We start from the raw sequence: 20,122 nt of genomic DNA, 5'->3' as shown, positions 1-20,122 counted from the left end.
GTTGAGAAAAATGCCAAATCTTGCAGAACAGAATGCAGACCATATGACTGAAGAACCAGAAAAATCATGCATATTTCACTGAAGATAGCTAGAGTTTTACACAGAACTGAAGAACATAAAGTGACTTTGCTCCAAAAAGGCTTCTTATCACTAGTAGAGAACACCAAACAAAACCTTCAATATATCCTACAAGCAAAATGCTCTTTCCTTTTTGCATGTGATTATAGTAGAGTGGAGATGAACAATTTGCTGTTGACAGAAATGTGTTCCTTTCCCCATCTCCTGCCCTTCCACTCAGTGGAGTTGCTGCTCCCAATGTAACAACATTAATTGGATTTGAAATGTCACTAATACAGTAAAACATTGACCTTCCCCAACCAGTGTTCCCTAGTTACTATTGCTAAAGGTCTTTCATTTCAAGTGGGATGTACACCAATCTAAATGAAAGAACTGGCAGGCAGAATACTTGAAATCAAACTAATTATATTTGAATGATAGATTAACAATTAGCTGGAAGTCTTCAAACAATGTATATAGATAAACAAGTTATGCTCTTCTGTTAAAATGAACCCGAGATATTAAATACAATCATACAGCTTTTGGCAGTATTGTACAAGTTTCACACAGATAGTAATGACTAACATTGCTTTAGGTAAGTGTTTTGAAGGCAACTCCATTTAAGAATGAAGAAAGCAATACAGTCCTGCACCCATGTCAGCATAGCAGTCATGTTTACAAACATATCTGATGTCAGGGCACTGGCTCCTGAGAGTTGCAAATAAACAGCATTCCATAGTCCAAAGGGTGTCTGTCTCATAATCCCTGAGGCTGTGACTGGTCAATAATGATGATGATGGGAAAAAAAGAATTGGGTTATGGATTGGCCCTGTACATCTGTGACTTTGAAGAATAGATTTTAATTGCGGTGAAGCTTGGAAAAAACACAGAGAATGGAAAACAAAACAATTCCCTTGTCTGGTCAGTTATGCTCATAAACCCTATGATCCTCTGTAAAGAATAATAGTTTTCTAAAAGATCTAAAGAAAACTGTAGTTATAATATTCTAATTTTTCTCTCAATTTATCCAGAACCTACGCATTCATCTTATTCCACTTTTACTGCTTCATATTATTGCCTTTCTCACAATCTCTTCTTTCCGAAACATGAATATGGTACCTCTTTCCTTTTTCCTCCTGCTATTCTATATTTAATGTGTCTTCTTTTTTATTCTTACTCCATAAATGCACAAAACACGTTGCTTACTTACAATGAACCTTCCTATTCCAGAAGTCTGGAAAAAACCTGTAATTTCAAGAGTTTCTCTTTTCCACTAAGAACAAAACCCCCAATTTACTCAAAACTCTATAGTTCCTGCCACATTTTTTCATACCATGGGTAAAGCAGGAATATGCTCTTCCTGCTTTTTCTGCAAGGGTCCTTAAGTGATAATACTTGTACAGCTAAATGACATTTTTCATAGTTCTTCCTTTTGCTAATATGAAGTAATAGCTTTGCTATTGTTTTCTGATTAGATGAGTTGGTATAACATAATGGAAATAAATTTTATACTGTTGTACATGAAACAATGAGAGTGATTAGGCTGTAAAGTGACTGCTAAATCAATCCTGGAAATGCAGCAGATTCCCATCTCCCTTTGACATTGTGAGTTCCATTTGGGTTAATGATGGCTATCGGCACACCGAGACAGAGGGGGAGCCCCTTCATTCAGTTTGCATGGCTTGACTTCTGTCAGGAAGACAACACTACAGACATCTATGTGGATGGCAGAACAACACCAACATGGTTTGTGATATAACACAAATTCACACATTTTTCTAAAGCTGAGTGAGTACATACATACTGTTCTCTCTTGCTCAGTGAGGACAGTATGGGGCATGTGCTCCTTGACTCCTTATACTGATTGCTTTAGGTCCAGCAAAGGGACATCATCATCACCTCCTTCTCCTTCTTTTCTTTCCTGCTTAAGGACAACTTCTGGGATAGTCACCCCTATTTCAGTTGACTGGGAAGCACCTTTTGTTGCACTATTCTTGTCTTTCTTTACCTTAGTGATCACTTCTGTGTAAGAGATTTCTTCAGTGAAGGGCTCTGCTGCTGGGAGCTCAGAGGCGATGTGTACACTGGCTTCCTGGATCCCCTCCTGACCTTCAGCTCCTGTTCGTTCTTTACTTTTTTTATGGATCTTGAATGTCTCCTTTGTTGGAGCAGCTTGTGAAATGGTTTTCTTGATCCTTATCCCAGATTGTCTCAGTCTTTCTCCTGACTGCCTGATCCTCTCTCTCCTCTCAGGGGTTACTATCCTAGTTTGAAGCCTGTTTACCTTCTTGCCAAAGTTTTGTCTTGTCTTTTGGATATTTTCCCTTGAAAATGCCTTTTTGATGTCATCAATGCGCCTCATGCCCGATTTCTTGAATTTGGTTGCTTTGCTTTCTTCAATATAATATTCTTCATCAGAAGACAGATCATCAGGTGGGAAGAAATCATCCTCTATAGTTTCAGCTGCTGTCATCTCTTTGATAACAGAGAGAGATGAAGGACACTCGGTTTCCTCCTGTGAATAAAAGCAGAGAGTCATGTTCCAGCAAGTGTGTTTCAAAAAGATGGTGGTTCAAGCTTTTTTTTTTTTTTTTTTTTGGTTGGCTTGCAGTTAATTAGTGCTAACTGAAATATAATACTGTAACAAAGTAAGGTAGGCTTGTACCATTGTACTCAATCTATGCAGAACACAAATCGCAAAAGAAATCTGTGCTAGGTTCTCTAAAGATATTATATCCCTCGTTAAAGATTGCTTTTCACTATGATTCTATCTGAAATTAATTAATGCAATGGTCCTATGAGTCCTGGCCTCTAATGGTTTTCAGACCAGACCAGACTTGCCTAGGTGCTGTTTTGTTTGTTTGTTTTTTGTTTTTTTTTTTTTTTCTTTTTTGAGCTTATCTTCATCTCTGCATCAAACCTAAATCCATCATTCCTCACCACTAAAAGCAGCCACTGTAGACAAAAAAGGCTCTTGGGCTGGCATCAGCTGTCCACTGTCCAAGCAAATGCCTCAATGATATGAGTAGCTTCAGTCTACTACTGTTAGCAAGACAATTGTGCATTTTTGACTGTTTACAACTTAGCAAACACTGCTGTTGCTGCCCAGAAGGGAATGAACCCCAACATATTGACTTACATGGGCTGGCTGCACAAGGGGACAAATCAGTAAAGCAGGAAGATGTTATTTCGTAAACCCAGTAACACACAATTCTTTCAGCACCTGCACCATCACTGAGGTGAACATGATTTGTTCCATCTGGAAATGAATGGTATTCCTGAGCAAGCACCTCTGTCTCCTGTGGTGAATTTGGTGGTCTGTTTGAGAATGCAGAATTATATATTTATATGACATATCTAATGTTCATCAGCAGCATGCTTGGAAATGGTGACTATCCTAGATATCTTAGCCCTAAGAATTAATGCAGCCTTTCCAAGGAAAAATTTCTAGAGGCTCAAAGCTCAAAAACATGGAAGACTTCCAAAAACTGTCCACAGTAAACAAAAAATTTACCAAGAATGAGCTTGTGGTTAAGGACATCCAAGAAAAAAAAAAAGGAAAAATGTTTATGGCAATGAAGGATTTATCTGAACAGGGAGAATCTCCTATGAAAGTTCCCTGATCTGCATGGACAGTACAAATTTGCAGCTCAGTGTCAGTGAGTTACTTCTATCTAGAAGTGCAGTGCATGCAGAGTAGAAAAACTGTAATTTGTAAGTGGGGTACGAGATAGTGCCACCCCCTTCTTCCCTACCAGCTGTTTACATGCACATGCCTGTGCTCTTCTCCCAGGAGGAGCAGCCCTTTGGGGTGCAAACAGCTGTATGTACAACAGCTGCATGGCACTTGTCTAAGCTGTTTCTCATTAGTACTAACTACTTCAGCTGATTTCTGAGGCGTGGCAGTATCAGGACTCTACCCTTAGTATTATCATCCTAATGGAGACAATAGGAGAGAGATTGAAGCTATGAACCCATGAATAGCAAGTAAGGCTAACTGAATATTTTGCTGTGAACCTCTTTCCAGTCAAAAAGATGTCTTCCATTTTTTACAGTGACTCATTAGTAGTGAGTCATGTTATTTTACTGTGTGCTAGCAATACATAAAATAACATACATCGAGCTATTTGACAGATAAAGCCCACTAAGCCCACTTAAGAGTCTCTCATCATGCCTTGTCTTCAATAAAAACCTTCTAGTAAAATAGTTGTTAATGCTTAGAAAAAATAGGGACAAATTATGTTACATTGATTACAGCAGAGTGTTGTTCAACTCATCTGTCAAAGTCAGCAGGAACAAAACTACAATGCTTTGCTAATAATCTTCATTAACGTGCAAATTAACATTAATTATATAAAGATTTCTACACATAAACATAATCTCTTTTTCCTGAAAATTAACTAAAATTAAAAACACAGCTGGATAGTAATTCCTCAAAGTTTTTAAATTATACCCCACTCCTTCAGCTGAAATGGTAACAGAAATATTTCCAGAATGAATGTTCTGAAATTTCAGTACATACAGATGAATACAATATGGGGAGAGGAATACGGCTTTCATATGAAGATTACTTTTTAAAAGGAGAGAAGGCAGAGACACTATTTTCTCTGAAATATTTGTCTTCCTCTGGAAGAAGAATTTGTCTGTAGTTTTTGTCAACTGCCAGATTTTTATTGTGTTTACCTTTAGTCTGTTAGCTACAGAAGAGAGCACTGTAGTTTTCCTACACGTGTTCAAATCAGGAGTTATGAGCAAGAACATGTGAGATGAAGATCTTGTAGATGAGACACAAAAACTAGAGCTGCATGCAGATCCTGAGAAACATTTTCATTCAGCATGAACTTTGCCAAATCTTTGATTTTCTTCTTTTCCTTGGTCTCTGCACACATCTTGCAGAATCAAATGTAGCAAGGCAAAACATTAGTGTGAGTTTCTATCTCCTCTCAAGATTTCTGGATGTTACCGAAGTGGAAAGTATTACTGAGCCCGTCTAGCATGTTGGGAAGGTTTCAGAATAAAAATTCAGTGATTTAGGCTCAGTAGGTGAGCTTTTTCATCTGCTTTATTTCTCTCTCTCCTGCTTCTAACTCATTTCTTCTTATCGTTAGCTATCTGTGGGGCAGAGAGAAGAGAGGAGCTCATCCTTCCTAAGGGAGGAACAAGAAACTTTAAGACCAAGAAGGAAACAGAGTCAAAGCATATAGCTACCAGCTCCTTTATAAGCTCACTAAAACCAAAAGATCAAACACCTACTGATTTCAGCAGCACAGAACAAAGTCCTTAATTGGGTGAGAACTTCCTCCTTGTGTATAAAGCAGATGAGACTGGGAATACCAGGACTGAGCAGTCCAATCTTTGGGGAGGGTGAGAAGGGACTTGAGCCATTGATGCTGCTGCTTTCAAGCTTTTTGTTAAAAATCTGCTTAAGCATTTTGCTAGGAAGAACCCACCACCACCACTCAAGGGAGGTAAGGGAGGGTCTAAAATGAGGACAGAAGATTATTTCACAGTAAAATATTATACCAAGAAGTCAATTATTTTTAACATGATTTCTTGAAGAAAGAGGCATGCAGTCATAGGGACTGTCTATTGATTAATACATAGGACATATACTCTGCTTGCCTTATCTACTGGCCAACAACAAAGACATGCACAGGCCAGAATCAGAAAACAAATCAGTGGAAGCTGAGCATTCCCTTTCCTTTTCATCACTCCTCCTAGAAGGAGCACCTGCAGAGTGGTGGTCCTGCTTTGTTTGTTTGCCATAATTGCTCATTGGCCATAATCCCCTGAAAAGTTATCCACCACTGAACACACTGGAAACAGACCTTTCAAACAGAACAATATTTTTTCTTTCTCTTCAAAGAAAAACATTGGTAAATCTGTCATGAAAGTGTTTGATTTGGAAGTTGTCTTCAATTTGTACAAGAAGTGTAACACACATGCTCGTATTATGCATCTCCCACCTTCTCACCCTTACGTGGTCCCTCCACTAACACATTTGGGCAATTTCCACCAATTAGAGAATGGAGCTGGGTTCTGACACAAAGAAGTAAGTGCTCTTCTGCCAGAAGAGCAGAACACTGGCTGTGTTCTGAGTCATTCTGTCTGTCCCCACCCTAAGCTGACATCTATTTCAAGCAAGCATGTCATGGCTCAGGTACGTTGCTTGTAGAGCTGAATGTTATCAGGGGACAAGGAGGCTGAGAAGAGGGGTTGTGTGTTATGAATGGGTGTAGGAGGAGGGAGGGGAGAAAGGAGTCAGATTAGATGGTGTGTTGAAACTGGAAATATTTTGGAGAAATTCTTCTGTCTGGAAGGACATGAAGCCTGAAGAGAGAAAGACTTCAGGTTTTGTGGTAGCAAAGAAGGGACCGAAATAATTGGTTGAATGGTAATGGAAAATCCTGGAGACATTTGCAGTTGTAGTTGCAAGGTAGTGTCATGGTTTGACACGGGAAGAGAAATTTTTTTGGAAGGAAGAGGTCAATCCAGTCAGGGGTCAGGTTTGGATACTGACACTTGGGGTGACCAATTGAAGGTGGACACGCCTCTGAGAACACAGAGGGGTTAAAAGCGGAATTCCCAGGAGGACTCGTCCTTCTTTGGTTCCGGTCATGGCAAGGTACGGACCTCCCCCCCCAGCCCAGGCTGGGTGGGGGAGGGGAGCCATGCGGCCTGCAGAGGTAGGCCAGGGGATGAAGGATCGGAACCGAGCTGGGCCAGCTCCTGCGGATGGAAGGGTGGAGAACATCTGGGATGTCTTTGTTCCTCCTTCCTGCCCTAAGCTAGAGAGAAAAGAGATAGAGAGCCAGCAGACACCTGGGAGTTTGCCGGCAGAGGAGAAGGAGAAGGGGGGGGGAAGATGCCCAGCGTGGGAGACTGGAGACGGAGTCCTGGGCTGAGATTGCAGCCGTCCGGGGAGTCCGGGAATTTTAACCCTTTCCTGTGAAATGAAGGCTTTATGAAATATTACTCCTCCTCAATTTGAAGGAAAGAGAGACAGACTGGGACCCCAGATGTTCAGAGAAGAAGGTTGGGGGGAGATGATGGAGTGGCTTTTGGCTGGACTCTGCTTGTTTACCATAGACTGAACCACTCCTTCTTTCAAGAGGGACTGCATTTTAGGGGGATGCACTGGTGAGCCAAGAGACCTTCTTCAGCAACTACCAGTTCTGGAATGGACAGAGAGAGAGCTGAGGAGGGTATGACGATGCCCTCCATCTTCAGAGAAGAAGAGAAGGAGATCTCTGTCTTTGGACCCTCGGCCCCAGGGGAAAATGGGGGGGACTCTAGTCCTGAATTGCGATACTGGACTGTTGTTCCTGGTGGTCCTTGGCAAAGCATCCTTAAAGGGGCCCTATAAGCAGTCTCTGTCCATGCACGGTGGTGAGAGCACTGTGACATGGAGAGGAGAGTGTCACACTGGCCGGTGTGTCTGGGCAGTGCCACGTGTGACATGGAAACACAAGAGGTGGCAGCTGTGTTTCCTGGGGGTCTGTGGTGCAAGGGGGATTCCTCTCTTCCCCGATAGATTCAGTATTGATTTTATTGAAGGGTGAAAACTGGATCAAGGATCTAAATGGGTCTCGCTGTGGTATGCTGGAGTTGGGTGGTGGGAGGAGGAATGTTTTGGAAGGTTTTCATTTTGAAGTCTGTGTGGTTTTTTTTTTTCTTTTTCTTCCCCTTTATGTTATTAGTAGTAGTGTAATAAAGTCTTTCCTTTGTTGTTAAGTTTGGCCTACTTTGCTCTGTTCTCGATCACATTTCACAGCAGTTGATTGGTAGGTTGTATTTTCATGGGGCGCTGGCATTGTGCCAGCGTCAAACCATGACAGGTAGTTAGATCCACTGCTTAAGGAAAAACTTTAACATACAAAACTTAGAGGTATAACATCATAACAGAGCAGTCAAACTATTCAGGAGTGGCTGGTGAAGCCCCTGGCATGGCAAGTTTACTAAGAAAGCATTTAAACTGAACTTTGTTTTTTCCTCTTTTTTTTAGTATTTAACCTCTCAAATATGCCTAGCCAAAAAATTTTGAGTTCTTAAGGGCCTAGCTGAATACAAAGTAAATATATAAGTAACCCTCAGCTTTGATGAAGGAGACCAGCATGACTCCATCGCTGGCATTTTCACCCCCTGCTCTCATTTCAGTTTCATTCACAATTAGAAAATTTTCAAGGGGACATAGACCATGTCTTTCAAACCCTCCTTTTGCTCTTCAAGCTTTCCATCAGCTGCCAAAATTCTGGTGGCTAAGCACCCATGGGAGGGAACAATAACCAGTCTGCAGGCACTCTGGGCATCTTCTAACCACAAGGAAGGGATCAAAGCAGTAGGATTTTTTTTTTTCCCATAGGCTATAGTAAAGCATTTATGAGGGAAGGCTAATGCACCTGCTCCTCAACCATGCAAAGGGAAACATGCTGACTTCTCCACCGTGCTGAAACCTTAAAATCAGTATGTAAATAATCTTAAATGTGGCAATACCTCTAGTCAACCCTATGAGACTCTCAAGGTGGCAATGCTCAGATAGATGAAACATGCAGGGGAAAAGAGGCTCTTTCAGGATGTGCCTGCTTGATAACCCTGTCTGCATAGTCAGGCTCTCCTCTTCTCTGGGAAGAGAAAGGTGGAAATGGCAGAGCAAATTGTTTAGCAATGTCTCAGGTATTTTGCAGCCATGGTGCTTTGGCAAAGGTCAGGTTGACTCTAAAAGCAACCTTCCCTTACTGCTGCACTAGGGAGCCAAAGGGGACTGGTGGAAGAATGTCATGCCTTCAGCAAGGATGCCAGGCTGGGAAAAGAAAAAAGATTTGTTGAAAAGATTCCCTCATAAACTTACTAGCTAAATTTCCACTCTTTGGGAGCACAGATAGGATCAATAATTAATAGCAGCAGTACTTTTATTTTCCTTAAGAAGATGTGTGTTTTTCATTTAGAGTTCATTTGTTAAGCGAAGCAGCGACATAATATCACTGTAAAACAATACTTAAGTTCATGAACATTTAAAATTATAATTTCCCCAGTAATTTTACTATGTCAGTTGAAAAGAAAAAAAAATTGAATATGAGGGCATTTTAATTAATATAGCCAGTTCAAGAGCTTTACATTCCTTGTCCTTTTGTGTTTTTTGGTATATGTATTCAAAGCTTAGTATTTCAAAACTCAGACTGTGCTTCCAAAATTTGCAGAGAGGAAAAAAGGTAATGTACTGTATTACACATAAATATTTGCAAGAAATGCTATAAACTGGTTTTGTGCTCTCTTTCCAAATAGCTTGAAAATGTAACTCTAAACAGTTATCTAAAGGCAACAGTTAGTAGCTCTCAAATATTACCTAATTTCAATCAATACTTTAGCAGAACAAAGCTTTTTAAAATAAAAAAAACCTCATCAAATCAGAATTACTAAATAAATAATTCATTTTTATATATCTGAACTGACATATATGTATATATATACTTATGTACTGTATATATACAATCAAGACTCAAAATGGTCTTAAAGAGACTGCTCACAGCATAAGCAAGGAGGAGAGACTGATGAAACTCCATAACCTGGAGTCATTGTGTTGCACAGGGAAAAGGTCATAGCAAATGATCTTTCAGCCTTGGGGTGTATGACAAGAAAAGTGCAGGTGATGATTAACACAAGCACAGATGGGATTGACTGGTGATCACCTGACAATTCTGAGGCAGAGCACGAAGCAACAAAATGGTCAAAGGCTACCCAGCGCCTGCTCTGGCATTGCTGCTGTGTCTATGACAACTGGGGATGCAAACGATGGGCAGCTTATGGGCAGGAAACTGCATTACCACAATGTTTTAAACAAATCTTAGAAATTTGCATGTTGGATGAATGATTTGTTATTCAGACTGTTGGCCAAGGTAAATCATTAAAACACCTCCTTGAAATTGCGCTGTAAATCAACATGAAACCACTGATGAATAACCAATTACAAATCATTCAGTACTTTTACTCATATTCTAACAATTAAGAGTGAAGCTTTATAAATCTCAAGCGATCCCCTCATTTCTTCTGCAAATATGTAATTTCAGATTCTCTGACAGCAGGCCAAAAAACTGCTCAGATGAGAGAGAAACAGGCTTATTTTAAAAGGCCACCTAAGAAATTTTATCACTTCAGCATATAAGACTTTATGGCTAAGTGCAGTTGCTGCATTTGGAATTATTTTTACACAATGAAAAAACTGTTTGGAACAGTCAACTCCCCTCATTTCTCTTTTGTGAAGCCTAATACACATCCCTTTTATTTAAATTCTGACAGAAATTCATTAATTCAACCACCAGCACACAATGACTACAAAGGAACTCATCTTATTTTCCCATTATCATTGTGACTTGCAGCAGTCAATGAGCAACCAGTTCCCAGTTACACCACATCACTGGAGAAGCCCTTGGCTCCAGGCCACCACATGCTGCATAAAAAGAACGACTGCAGCTTCAGGGGAAAACAAAAGCTTCACACTTTCTCTGCTTTGCTATTGCTTTATGGAACTAGACCAGGGAATAGCTCTGCAGGTCAGTTTGCAGGCTTGCAATCAAACTGGTGAAATTCCTCATTTCCAAGTTTTCTAAAAGCCCCTTGCAAGTGAAGGGGAAAAAGCATCACAAGGTGTGATGGGAAAAAAAAAATTAGTAATGTTTTGATTCATTCATTCATCACATGGTGACTGCTCCTACAAGTCAGCTAGACCAGAGAAGGGTTCTCAAGTACAAGTGAGAACTCCATATGAACACATTTCTGGACAACATTTTAACTATATGGGAGAGCAGATACTTATAAAGTAGGAGCTGTATCCAGAAGTAGAAGACTACAACAGGCTGGGAGAATCAGGTTCCACACACTTCTCTCCACTTGGAAAGGAATACAGGCCAAAGTACAAACATCTGTGTTACTAAGGTCTAATTAGTGCCTGGCGAGATGAGTCCTGTCCCAGATCCTAAACTTCCTGGTTTTGACTTCAAAATTTCCTCATCTCCATTCCTGTGCTGTTTTGATCAACTTTTTTCCTGTAGTAAGGGAATAATTGCAAGGTTCAGCTATCTTTAGTAGTGTTGAGAACATGAATCCCAGCTGCATGTCCCCAACCAAGTCCATTCCCAAATCTGTGCCTCAGGAATGAAGGGTTTAGCTGAACAACTGGATTTGATGATCTCAAGAGGAATTTTCCAATCTAAGTGATTCTGTGATTGCATTCTAAGATATGCATATGCCCACAGCAGCCAGCCACAGTTCCTGGTGACAATTCCGAGCAGCCTCTAGGACCAGGGAGAAGAGGCACGACACAGGAGGCTCATGTTGTAACTGCACTCCTCTGCTGACTTGCAGGGCAACCCCAAGGGAAGCCCTGAACAGCTGCATCCAGTGCAAATGTAAATTAAGATCAGCTGTTTCCACCACTCATTGCTAATAGGTGGAGAAAAATCAATGGCAGCTCTGTGAAGGGGACAGCCTGTCCCCTTGTGAGGATCATCCCAAAGAAACGGGTCTGGGGGCACCAGATCCAATGGTGTTGAGTCCAGCTTGTATGGACAAAGTCCTGTGAAATATGCAAACAATTTCATTTTAGAAATACAGAAGCAGCCCAGTGTCTGTTTTTTAATAACTTTTTAAACTTTTTCTTTCTCCTCTTTCCTTGAAAACATGTAACTAGAAACACAGTTTTTCTTTAGCTGGTTGAGAGCTTCTCCATGAGTAGCTGCTGCACAGCACGGGGCCAGCCCTGCACTTTGAACTGGAGCACTGGGCTAGACAATGCAAACAAAGGGCTCTCATGACACTCTCTGACACAATAATTGGGTTTATTTTATTCTCTGTTTTCTCAGCAAAGGCAATTACCTATCCCAGCTGTAAAAATATTTTTAGAGTTTCTGCCACAAGACTCCAACAAAGGCCCTGTGTCGCTGGGCTGCTGAGGCCAGTGTTCTGCTGTCAGAGGTAGTCAGTCAATTCACACTGTTTTTTTTCCCATTAAGTTTTCAGGCTGCACTTTAATAACATTTTGCGTTTCCTCTCTTCCCATGAGTTATAGAAGGCAGTTTTGTCCAGACCCTGTTGTCTTCAGCACTGAAGACATCCATTTATGGTTTCAGATCAGAACTAAAAGTACAGGAATTAGCACCATGTACACTAAAATCAACATTATTCCAGCTGTAAAAGTAATTTGGTTTCTTGTCTGTATTTCTTTCTATGAACTGACAGCTTCTAATTTTGATCACATTTTTTTAGTATCACACCTTTTCTGTATCAAGATTTTCAAGGAAGATATTACACAGTTGACAAAGACAGAAACACACCTCAGAATCCCATTGCAAGCTTCACTTCACATTTCAACACAATGCACTGCCACCTGTTGTTTTTCCAGACTATCTGTTATGAGGTAAGATACCAGGTACATAAATATGAGAAAGGATAAGACCTCCTATGTTTCTGCAAAATAGAAAAATGATCAAATACGAGCCACCTAACACAGTCTGCTCTGGGTGAGCTATTTAACTCCATTCTACTAAGGATTTTGTTCTGCAGGGCCATTTTTGAGCCTGCCTTTCTTATGCCCAAATGGTACCAAATTAATGGCAATCTTCTGAGCTCATGACACCCTGATTTCTACTGCCACTTCAGATGAAGGTGCTTCTACCTCAGGTTTCCATATTATTATCCCCATCTTGATCTCACCATTCTTACGGTCCTAGTCATTATAACCACAGAATGTCAGTGGGCAAGACAAGACACATACATTTTAACTTATTTATGCATAATATCAGAGGCATACACAAGACTGCTTCTGTGAGCCTCTGTGTGTGCAGTGAAGCAACCGCAGGGCAAACAAATCAGTTGTAACCCTAGGTGTAGGTCAGTCAAGCCATAATCTTAGTTTATGACACATCCATTAATTTTAACGTCAGACAGCAGTGAATGAAACAAATGCACATGCCACTTCATAGGAAGTAGTTGCTCATTTATGGTGCTTATGTGAAGTAATAATAGACAGAAAGCCCAGTAACAGTAACATGGACTTTCTGGTGCCTATACAGTTCCATTTAAAATAGGACTTGCAGGACATGCAGAAAAGCAAATGAAACAAATTCATTCAGGGTAAAAGAAAAAAAAAATCCCCTGTAATTTCTGAATAATTTAGTCAGAATTATTTAAACTGTTAAATGCTCTTTGACTTCAGCGAAATGATAGCTCTTACAGCTGGTTACTGAACAGAAATGAGCAGTGACCTGTACAACCTACAACATCCTTTTTATTCCCTACTATAATCTCAGGTCACATAGCACTCCAGGGTCAAAGTCTTCACTAGAAAGTCTGAAGTAACCTGGCATTTTTAATCATGCAGTCAGCCTAGGGAGGAGAGCTGCCTGCTACCAAATCTTTTCCTCAACCACATGGCCTTCTAAAAATGAATGCCCTCAATTCCCTAATCGCTCTGCTCAAGGATGATCACTTTGTCTTTTTTTAATGTGAGGATATTGCCAACTCCTTTCATCATTGCTGAGATCTCTTGGGACAATCTCCTTTAGCCAATGATCCTTTTCAACCTGCCTACTCCCTCCATCAATGATAAGATCAAAGCTATCCACTTGAAAGGAAATCTTTAGTATTTAATTGGTGTTTCCTTTTTCTTCATACACTGATGTTCTGGCAAAAGTTAAAACTAAAACCCACATGTGCTTGCCCATGTAAAGATTCCATGCCAGCAACACACGGGTCATTGGCCCCATCACAATGTTCTAAATAGTTCATCAGAAAAAAACACCTCTCTGCAGAAGAGCAGTCAATCACAGCCACAGAGTAAACAACTTGGTTATATCCATTTGTAACGTACAGCACAGGGAGTACGCTGGTTCCGTAGCTATTAACAGACTCCCACTAATCCTAGCCAAGCTCCAGTCATTCAGGTCTTGGCACTGCACCAGTGTGCAAATCAGTGGTGTGAAAATCACTGCACTTGTGTGAAAGAGACCTTTGTTAGTGTACCTGTGCCTTGAAGTTGCAATGTGCTCTTGCCTACCTAGACTGCAGGTTTCATGCAGTGCTGCAATTATCCCTCTCCAGAAAAGTGTTACATGGTGGATCCTAGAGGGATCCACGTATCTGCCTCTCCTCTGTGCAAGTGGGAAAAGGTTGGTCAATTTACCTTACAAAAGGGATGGAAATTAAGGAGGGAGTCATTCATATTCTCACTGACAGTTTTAAACCATGCTAGGAAGAGGAAACCAGAAAGACGAGAAAAAATGCTGTTTCCCTTCCTGAAAAGTACCACCTAAGAACTAAACATACAGAACAGGGTGCAGGTCATTCTTGTCCAGCAAAATCAGCAGAGATCATGAACTCCTACTGAAGGTGATTCTTAGGGAAAGCACACATTGGAAGACCCACCTTTTGTATTAAATACCTGAAAATACACTTGCATGTAAATCCATTTTGACCATATTTTACTATATTTTTTAATAGACAACAGCTCATGCCTTGCTAGCAGAAAAATTTACATCAAGTAATGAATACTGTTTTAAGAAAAAATATTTTAAAAGCATTGATTCTGCTGCAGTCATTATGGTAAAGGTCCATCAATGAAATGGCATTATGTCATTAGCCAGGGGAGTCACAGAGATTTATTACCTTTAGCTAGGAAATGATTTGCAAGCAAAAAGTGAAAGTGCCTGTTTTCTATTCCATGATGATGATGCAGCTTGCAATAATGATAATAATAGGACAGATTTGGCCTGTACTTTCTACTGAACAACCATAGTAAGTCATTCAGTCAGAAAATCTGGGAGGCACAATTTGGCTGTATATGGTTCTAACATAACATTAAAGAGGTAATATTCCCTACCTTCAGCCTTTTCTATTTTTTTCAGCTATTTTTTCCCAGTAGTGGAAAATGAACTATTTAAGAAAGCTAGGTTATGAAGAATTTGTCATCTGTTCACTGTGATGAATAAACTCAGTGAAACACACAGCCCCATTCATTGCAAATGATGTCATTTATGTACAAACAGTTGCAAGATCAGAGTGTAAAAGAGTGATGGAGGTGCATTGTATTACTCATGAGGGGTGGTATTTTCAAGAACGCCTAATGAGGAATACAACTCATTTGAAAGACGCTTTAGCAACTTGCTGGTAAAAAAGGAGCAAAATATCAAGCACTCTTACTTTCTACTGACCTGGGAAGCTGGGAAGTTCCAGCAAAGGCAGGATCAGACCAAATGTATTTCACAGCATTCATTGACAAGACCCCAGAGCTGTCTGCGGTGTTTGTACAGATGCAAGGGATACCATGCTGTTTCATGAAACTTCCCTTCAAATACAATTATTTTAATGTACAATGAACATCCTAGAATAAGGTCAGTGAAAGAAACTATATGATTTCCTTGCCCACTGTGATTTAAAGAACAGTGCTGTGTTAAACCATTTCCAAGGTAGACCACCCAAGGGGGTATTTGTTGTCTTGCAGGGTTTGTGGGTCTGAGCCTTTGTTTGTACATATACTGCTATAGACTGAGACAGTGAAAAAAGTCCCAATTTGTCAGCAGTATGATAGCCTGGGCAACACTGCAAGTTAAACAAGCCATGCTTTGAAATTAGTGTTAGAAGAAAGTCTGCATTTCAGGGAGCCTGAAAACACTTTTGCTATTTGCACTTCTACCTAATACGGTGAAAAAAATAACAGACGTGAATGTCAGGCATGGTTTGTATGACAAGATTTACAGGGCCTGCCTCATATTACCCTTCGGAGAGGCAGCAAATAGTCCTTGCTGATCTGCAGTTAATCTTACACGACTGGCTCAGAAACCTACCAACACTAATAATAGACCCTGTGTGCTGCTGCCAGTAGGTTCACACTGAAAGGCACTGGGGAGCACAGATCAGTGTTAAAGAAAGCATAAAATAATTCCTATGTTGGACAGACCGCACCTTTTTCTTCGTTAGCCAGCACCTACAGAAGTCACCGAGGAGGTGGCAAGGCCACAGTACCACAACAAATTAGGTTCATGGTTACCTGATAGATCACGACCCGGAATTTGTTTTTTCTCAGCATCTCCTCCTGTTTTGCTTCCACCTTCCGCACGCTGGTGCTCTGCCTCTCCACACGTGCCCGCACCTCCTTCATGGTGGAGCTGACTTTGCGGGTTTTCTGCAGCAACTTGTTCACTGTGAAGCCTGTATTGCCATGAGCCTGGGCAAGCTTTAACATGTCAATCTGGATGGTCTTGATGGCATTTTCCATCTCCCTGTGCTTCTCCTCTATCCTTTTCTGGCTCGCCTGCACGCTGTCAACAATGTTGGCTACTTTGTCCAGGACTGTCACAATCGTGTAAGCTGCATCTTGCTCTTCCTCCTCCTCGATGACACTGGAGAGACGATTTTGGTGCGTTTTGTCAGTTTCCGAGGTGATTTCATGACGATCCATTCTGCCTGCCTTCAGCCAGGTTGGAGGGAGGCGAAGTTTCGGTGATCCTGCCAGAACGATTCTGGCGCTGCTGCAGGGAGCCAGCGCGACAGCTGGCTCCGGCGATGCTCAAAGTAGGGCGTGAAACGCCACTCCTGGAGCTTGGTCAAATACTTCTGACTACAAAATATCCACACATGATTGCTCAGATACTTTCAGCAACATGAAACCCCTAAAATTAGGAAGCAATATCTGGAAAGGAACATACGTTTAAAGGGTCACGCTTCTGTACTGATGAAGTTATTAGTGTTAATCCAGGAAAGTTAAGTAACTTGCTAATTAAGCAGGAAAGCAAACTTGCATATTTTTAAAGATCTACTTTTGTTTTCATGTTACTGGAGTGCTTTCCTCTGAGGGAATTCAAAAAGCGGTCAGGAAAATTAGCATAGCTGTTTCTTTTCCAGCAAAACAACTTCAGGTCTTCAGCTTGCTGCAATTACCCCATGGGGTAGCAAATAAACACACTAAACAAGAGGCAATATAGTGAAAACGTTGTATTGTGACATGCTTTTCCAGTTCAAAATGTTGAAAGCATTTTTTTTTTATTGAACAAATTATTAAATCCTACATGCAAAATTCTGAAAGCCTACACTACATGTTAAAACAGCTGAACACATCCTATTCACACTTTATCTTGGGATCTTTCAAACGACAACTAACAGTCTATTAATATAACTATGACCAGCAGACTAATCTGGATGGACTTCTTTAGCTCTTGAAAATACTCTATACAAGAGCACTAGTAATTCATTCACTTTTATTTTTTTAAAATTTTAATCACAAACACTATACAGTCTGTATTGTAGGTGTTAAAACATGTATTTTCTTTAAAAAAGTTTAAGAAATATTAAAACAGTTTTAACAGTGATAAAGTAGGCTTTATTCCAATTATTTGTGTTCAATTATTCAACACCAATTTTTACAATACCTAAATCTACTAAGACCTACTTCTTTTGAACCTGTGCCATCTGTTCTAGCAGGTAACTTCCCAAATTATGAAATGTATAATTTTCGTCTTTAAAAATAAATTGTTGGAATTATTTCTGAAGATGGCAGTGCTTAGACCCAGCCCACACATTTTATAAATATGTTACAACTACACACAGCACACAGCTTCACAGGTCATGCGATAGGCAGTGTCTAAAAAATCAGTTACTAACTTCCAAAAACATTTAAATATCTACGGTATTTAAACACAGTGTTTTCTAGTTCCTCATAAGAAAAGTAAGCTGTAAACATTTTTACCTTTAGTTCATGCCTTGTTTGTTAGGTAATGTGGACTTATTTTGTTGGTTTGTTGGGGTTTTTTTTAAGTATACAACCATTGTTGGAATAAATCTGTGTTCCCAAAAATATTACATTCCATGGATAAAGCACAAGTCTATTATATAACCATGTGATACAGATACAGAAAATGAAATACTGTATTCAAAAACATAAAAGTAAAGATACTAAAACAGTCCATAGCTGTTAGAGCTGATGCTTTCAGAATACAGACCAACATTGTGACACTAAAAATGTTCAAAAATAAGGCCTCTGAAATAAATATTTCCATTCTTTAAAAAAAGATATAATAAAAATGTACATCACATGGTCAATGTAGGTATAAAAAGCACTAAGTTAAACCATTCTGGATGATGTATCTGAAGTAAAATGGCCTAGGTTTTGCTTCTGCCGACGTCCTCTATTATTTTTGGGGCATTTTCTGTTAAAAAAAAAGAGAGAAATAGGAAAGGAGGGCTGATTTTACATATGCCACCTATAATTAAGCCTAATAATCACGAATTGACTTAATTTTCTGTACTTAACAATAGCAAGGAGTCTATGATCTGTGCTGACAAGTGGGACACTCCTGCTGTTCAGTACTGGACTGTGACCTGGGAATATCTGTAGGACCCCAGATCATGCAGAAGGGAACCCTGCTTGACCTTGAGACTGAAACTGGCAAAGTGCTACATCCTTCAGCCTTGATCCAGCAAACATGTTCCATAGGGAATGATTGCATTAGCTTTACTTGATACATATTTCATATTTAAAACCCAGTGGATGGTGAGACTGGATCAATCAGCCTTTTGAAGTGCTGGACCTCCAGGTGCCTTGCTGCTCACTGCAGCCCATGAGACAGAGCCCACCCAGGTCTCTCTGTGGGGTGACTCTGGTGGTCCCTTTCTTGGGGCCAGACACACAACTAAAAGGATTGACAAAAGCCAGAAGTCCTGAATGGAATGGCACTTACTCAGCTAAGGCAATGAATGATGGAGCAGTCCTGCTGGGATGCAACAAGACGTGATAAACTGAGAGCTGGGGAATGATCATACAGAGGCTGAAAGAGGAGCTGAACCATAGCCTTCCACACCACTGCTTTGGCCAGCAGGATGTTGAGTGAAAAAGGCAATGACATCAATTGCACGAGCCAAGTAACTTTTACATGTGCAGATGGTGTTTTATATATGTGCAAGTGTCTGTCATGTTGAACTTTACAAGGGATACAGGGAAAAAGGCCTGTATTGTTCATTCACAGGGTGTCCCTCTACATCACTGAGTTTTGGAAGCCTTAAACTAATGCAGTAGCAGAAGGTTTTATGGCCCAATGTAAGTGGAGCTGAAAAAGTGAAGGACAACTTGAGGAGGAAAAGTCAAACTGCGGCACAGATGCCCAAGTGTAAGACTTAAATACTTCATGCACCTATAAGGTAACAAAGTCATCCTTTATCTATCTCAAAGACCACAGTGTTCTGTTTGGTTCAAGTGCTAGAACTGCATGCCTTGTCATCAAAAAGAACCCATGGCTCTCATCTGAGTTTTTACACAGGGTGAGAACTTGAGACAACCCTGAAACCTGAACTCTGTGCTTGTGTGTCTTTAAGTTTCACAAAACAGATTCTTACAGTGAGTGTCTAATAATGGGACTAAGTTGCACACTAATTTTCAGAAAGTGTATATGGTGTTAGGGGTACTTTCTCTGTGTAACACCATTTACAGTGGTGCCACAGGGAACAGCTTCTTGTCAGTCTCTCTGGTTTCACTAGGTGGTAGCTGGAGATCATAGGTTCCACAAAAATTTCAGCAATCCCTAAATAAGTCCAGCGAAGGTATAAGCCATCAGCTTGACTCTTGGATTTGTTTCAAGAATTATATGTTCTGCTGTGTATTTGATCTGGAGATTCAGAGTGGTTACTGGTCGTCTCTGAATTCAAACAAATCTGTCTTTTGTAACCAAAGAAACAAAGGGGCAGACAGGATGTTACATAATTGTCCTGCTTCAGTCATTAGGTAGTTTTTTAGTGGGTATTAAGCAAATAAAATGTTAGACATCATATAATTAAATAAAGTAAAAGTATATCCATACAATGTGTAATTTTTCACTGTTTTTGTCTTTACCTACCTGGTTATGCACATGACAATTGCAACTATAATGGCAATCTGTACAGCTCCAATTATTGCTGCAATAAGGACATGCGTAAGCTTTTGTCTACTTGGGACAACATAAAGAATACTAAAGTCTGTCTTTTCACAGTGCTGTCCAGTATATCCTGATTCACACCTGAAAAAGAAAAGGAATATTTCATGGAATCTGTA

General features: G+C 40.2%; 2 protein-coding genes across 3 annotated transcripts in view; both read right to left on the bottom strand.

The window, feature by feature from the left end:
* Nucleotides 1–463: 463 nt before the first annotated feature.
* Nucleotides 464–16,873, bottom strand: CAVIN4 (caveolae associated protein 4). Its single transcript, XM_002189847.7, has 2 exons — nt 16,094–16,873; nt 464–2,572 (listed from the first exon to the last, which is right to left on the bottom strand). Exons 1-2 carry the CDS (start codon nt 16,502–16,504, stop codon nt 1,913–1,915), a joined length of 1,071 nt encoding a protein of 356 aa, XP_002189883.1. The 5' UTR covers nt 16,505–16,873; the 3' UTR covers nt 464–1,912.
* Nucleotides 16,874–17,022: 149 nt separating this feature from the next.
* The window catches only part of TMEFF1 (transmembrane protein with EGF like and two follistatin like domains 1), a 114,532-nt gene continuing 111,432 nt past the window's right edge, over nt 17,023–20,122 (bottom strand). For both annotated transcript variants that reach the window (XM_030265830.4, XM_072924436.1), the window contains exons 9-10: nt 19,929–20,087; nt 17,023–18,248 (exon numbers count right to left, since the gene is read on the bottom strand). In XM_030265830.4, the coding sequence (XP_030121690.4) occupies nt 18,164–18,248; nt 19,929–20,087 (244 nt within the window). In that variant the 3' untranslated portion in view covers nt 17,023–18,163. The remainder of the gene's footprint in view (nt 18,249–19,928; nt 20,088–20,122) is intronic.

Source organism: Taeniopygia guttata, chromosome 2 (assembly GCF_048771995.1).
Source record: "Taeniopygia guttata chromosome 2, bTaeGut7.mat, whole genome shotgun sequence".
NCBI lineage: Eukaryota > Metazoa > Chordata > Aves > Passeriformes > Estrildidae > Taeniopygia > Taeniopygia guttata.
This window is presented reverse-complemented; position numbering and strand designations above follow the sequence as displayed.

Excerpts from the sequence above, each read along its gene's own strand:
- CAVIN4 (XM_002189847.7), bottom strand. The coding sequence starts at position 16,504 with ATGGATCGTCATGAAATCACCTCGGAAACTGACAAAACGCACCAAAAT. Across the intron at positions 2,573-16,093 it reads TCCGGGTCGTGATCTATCAG|GAGGAAACCGAGTGTCCTTC; the intron begins GTAACCATGAAC and ends TTTTATTCACAG.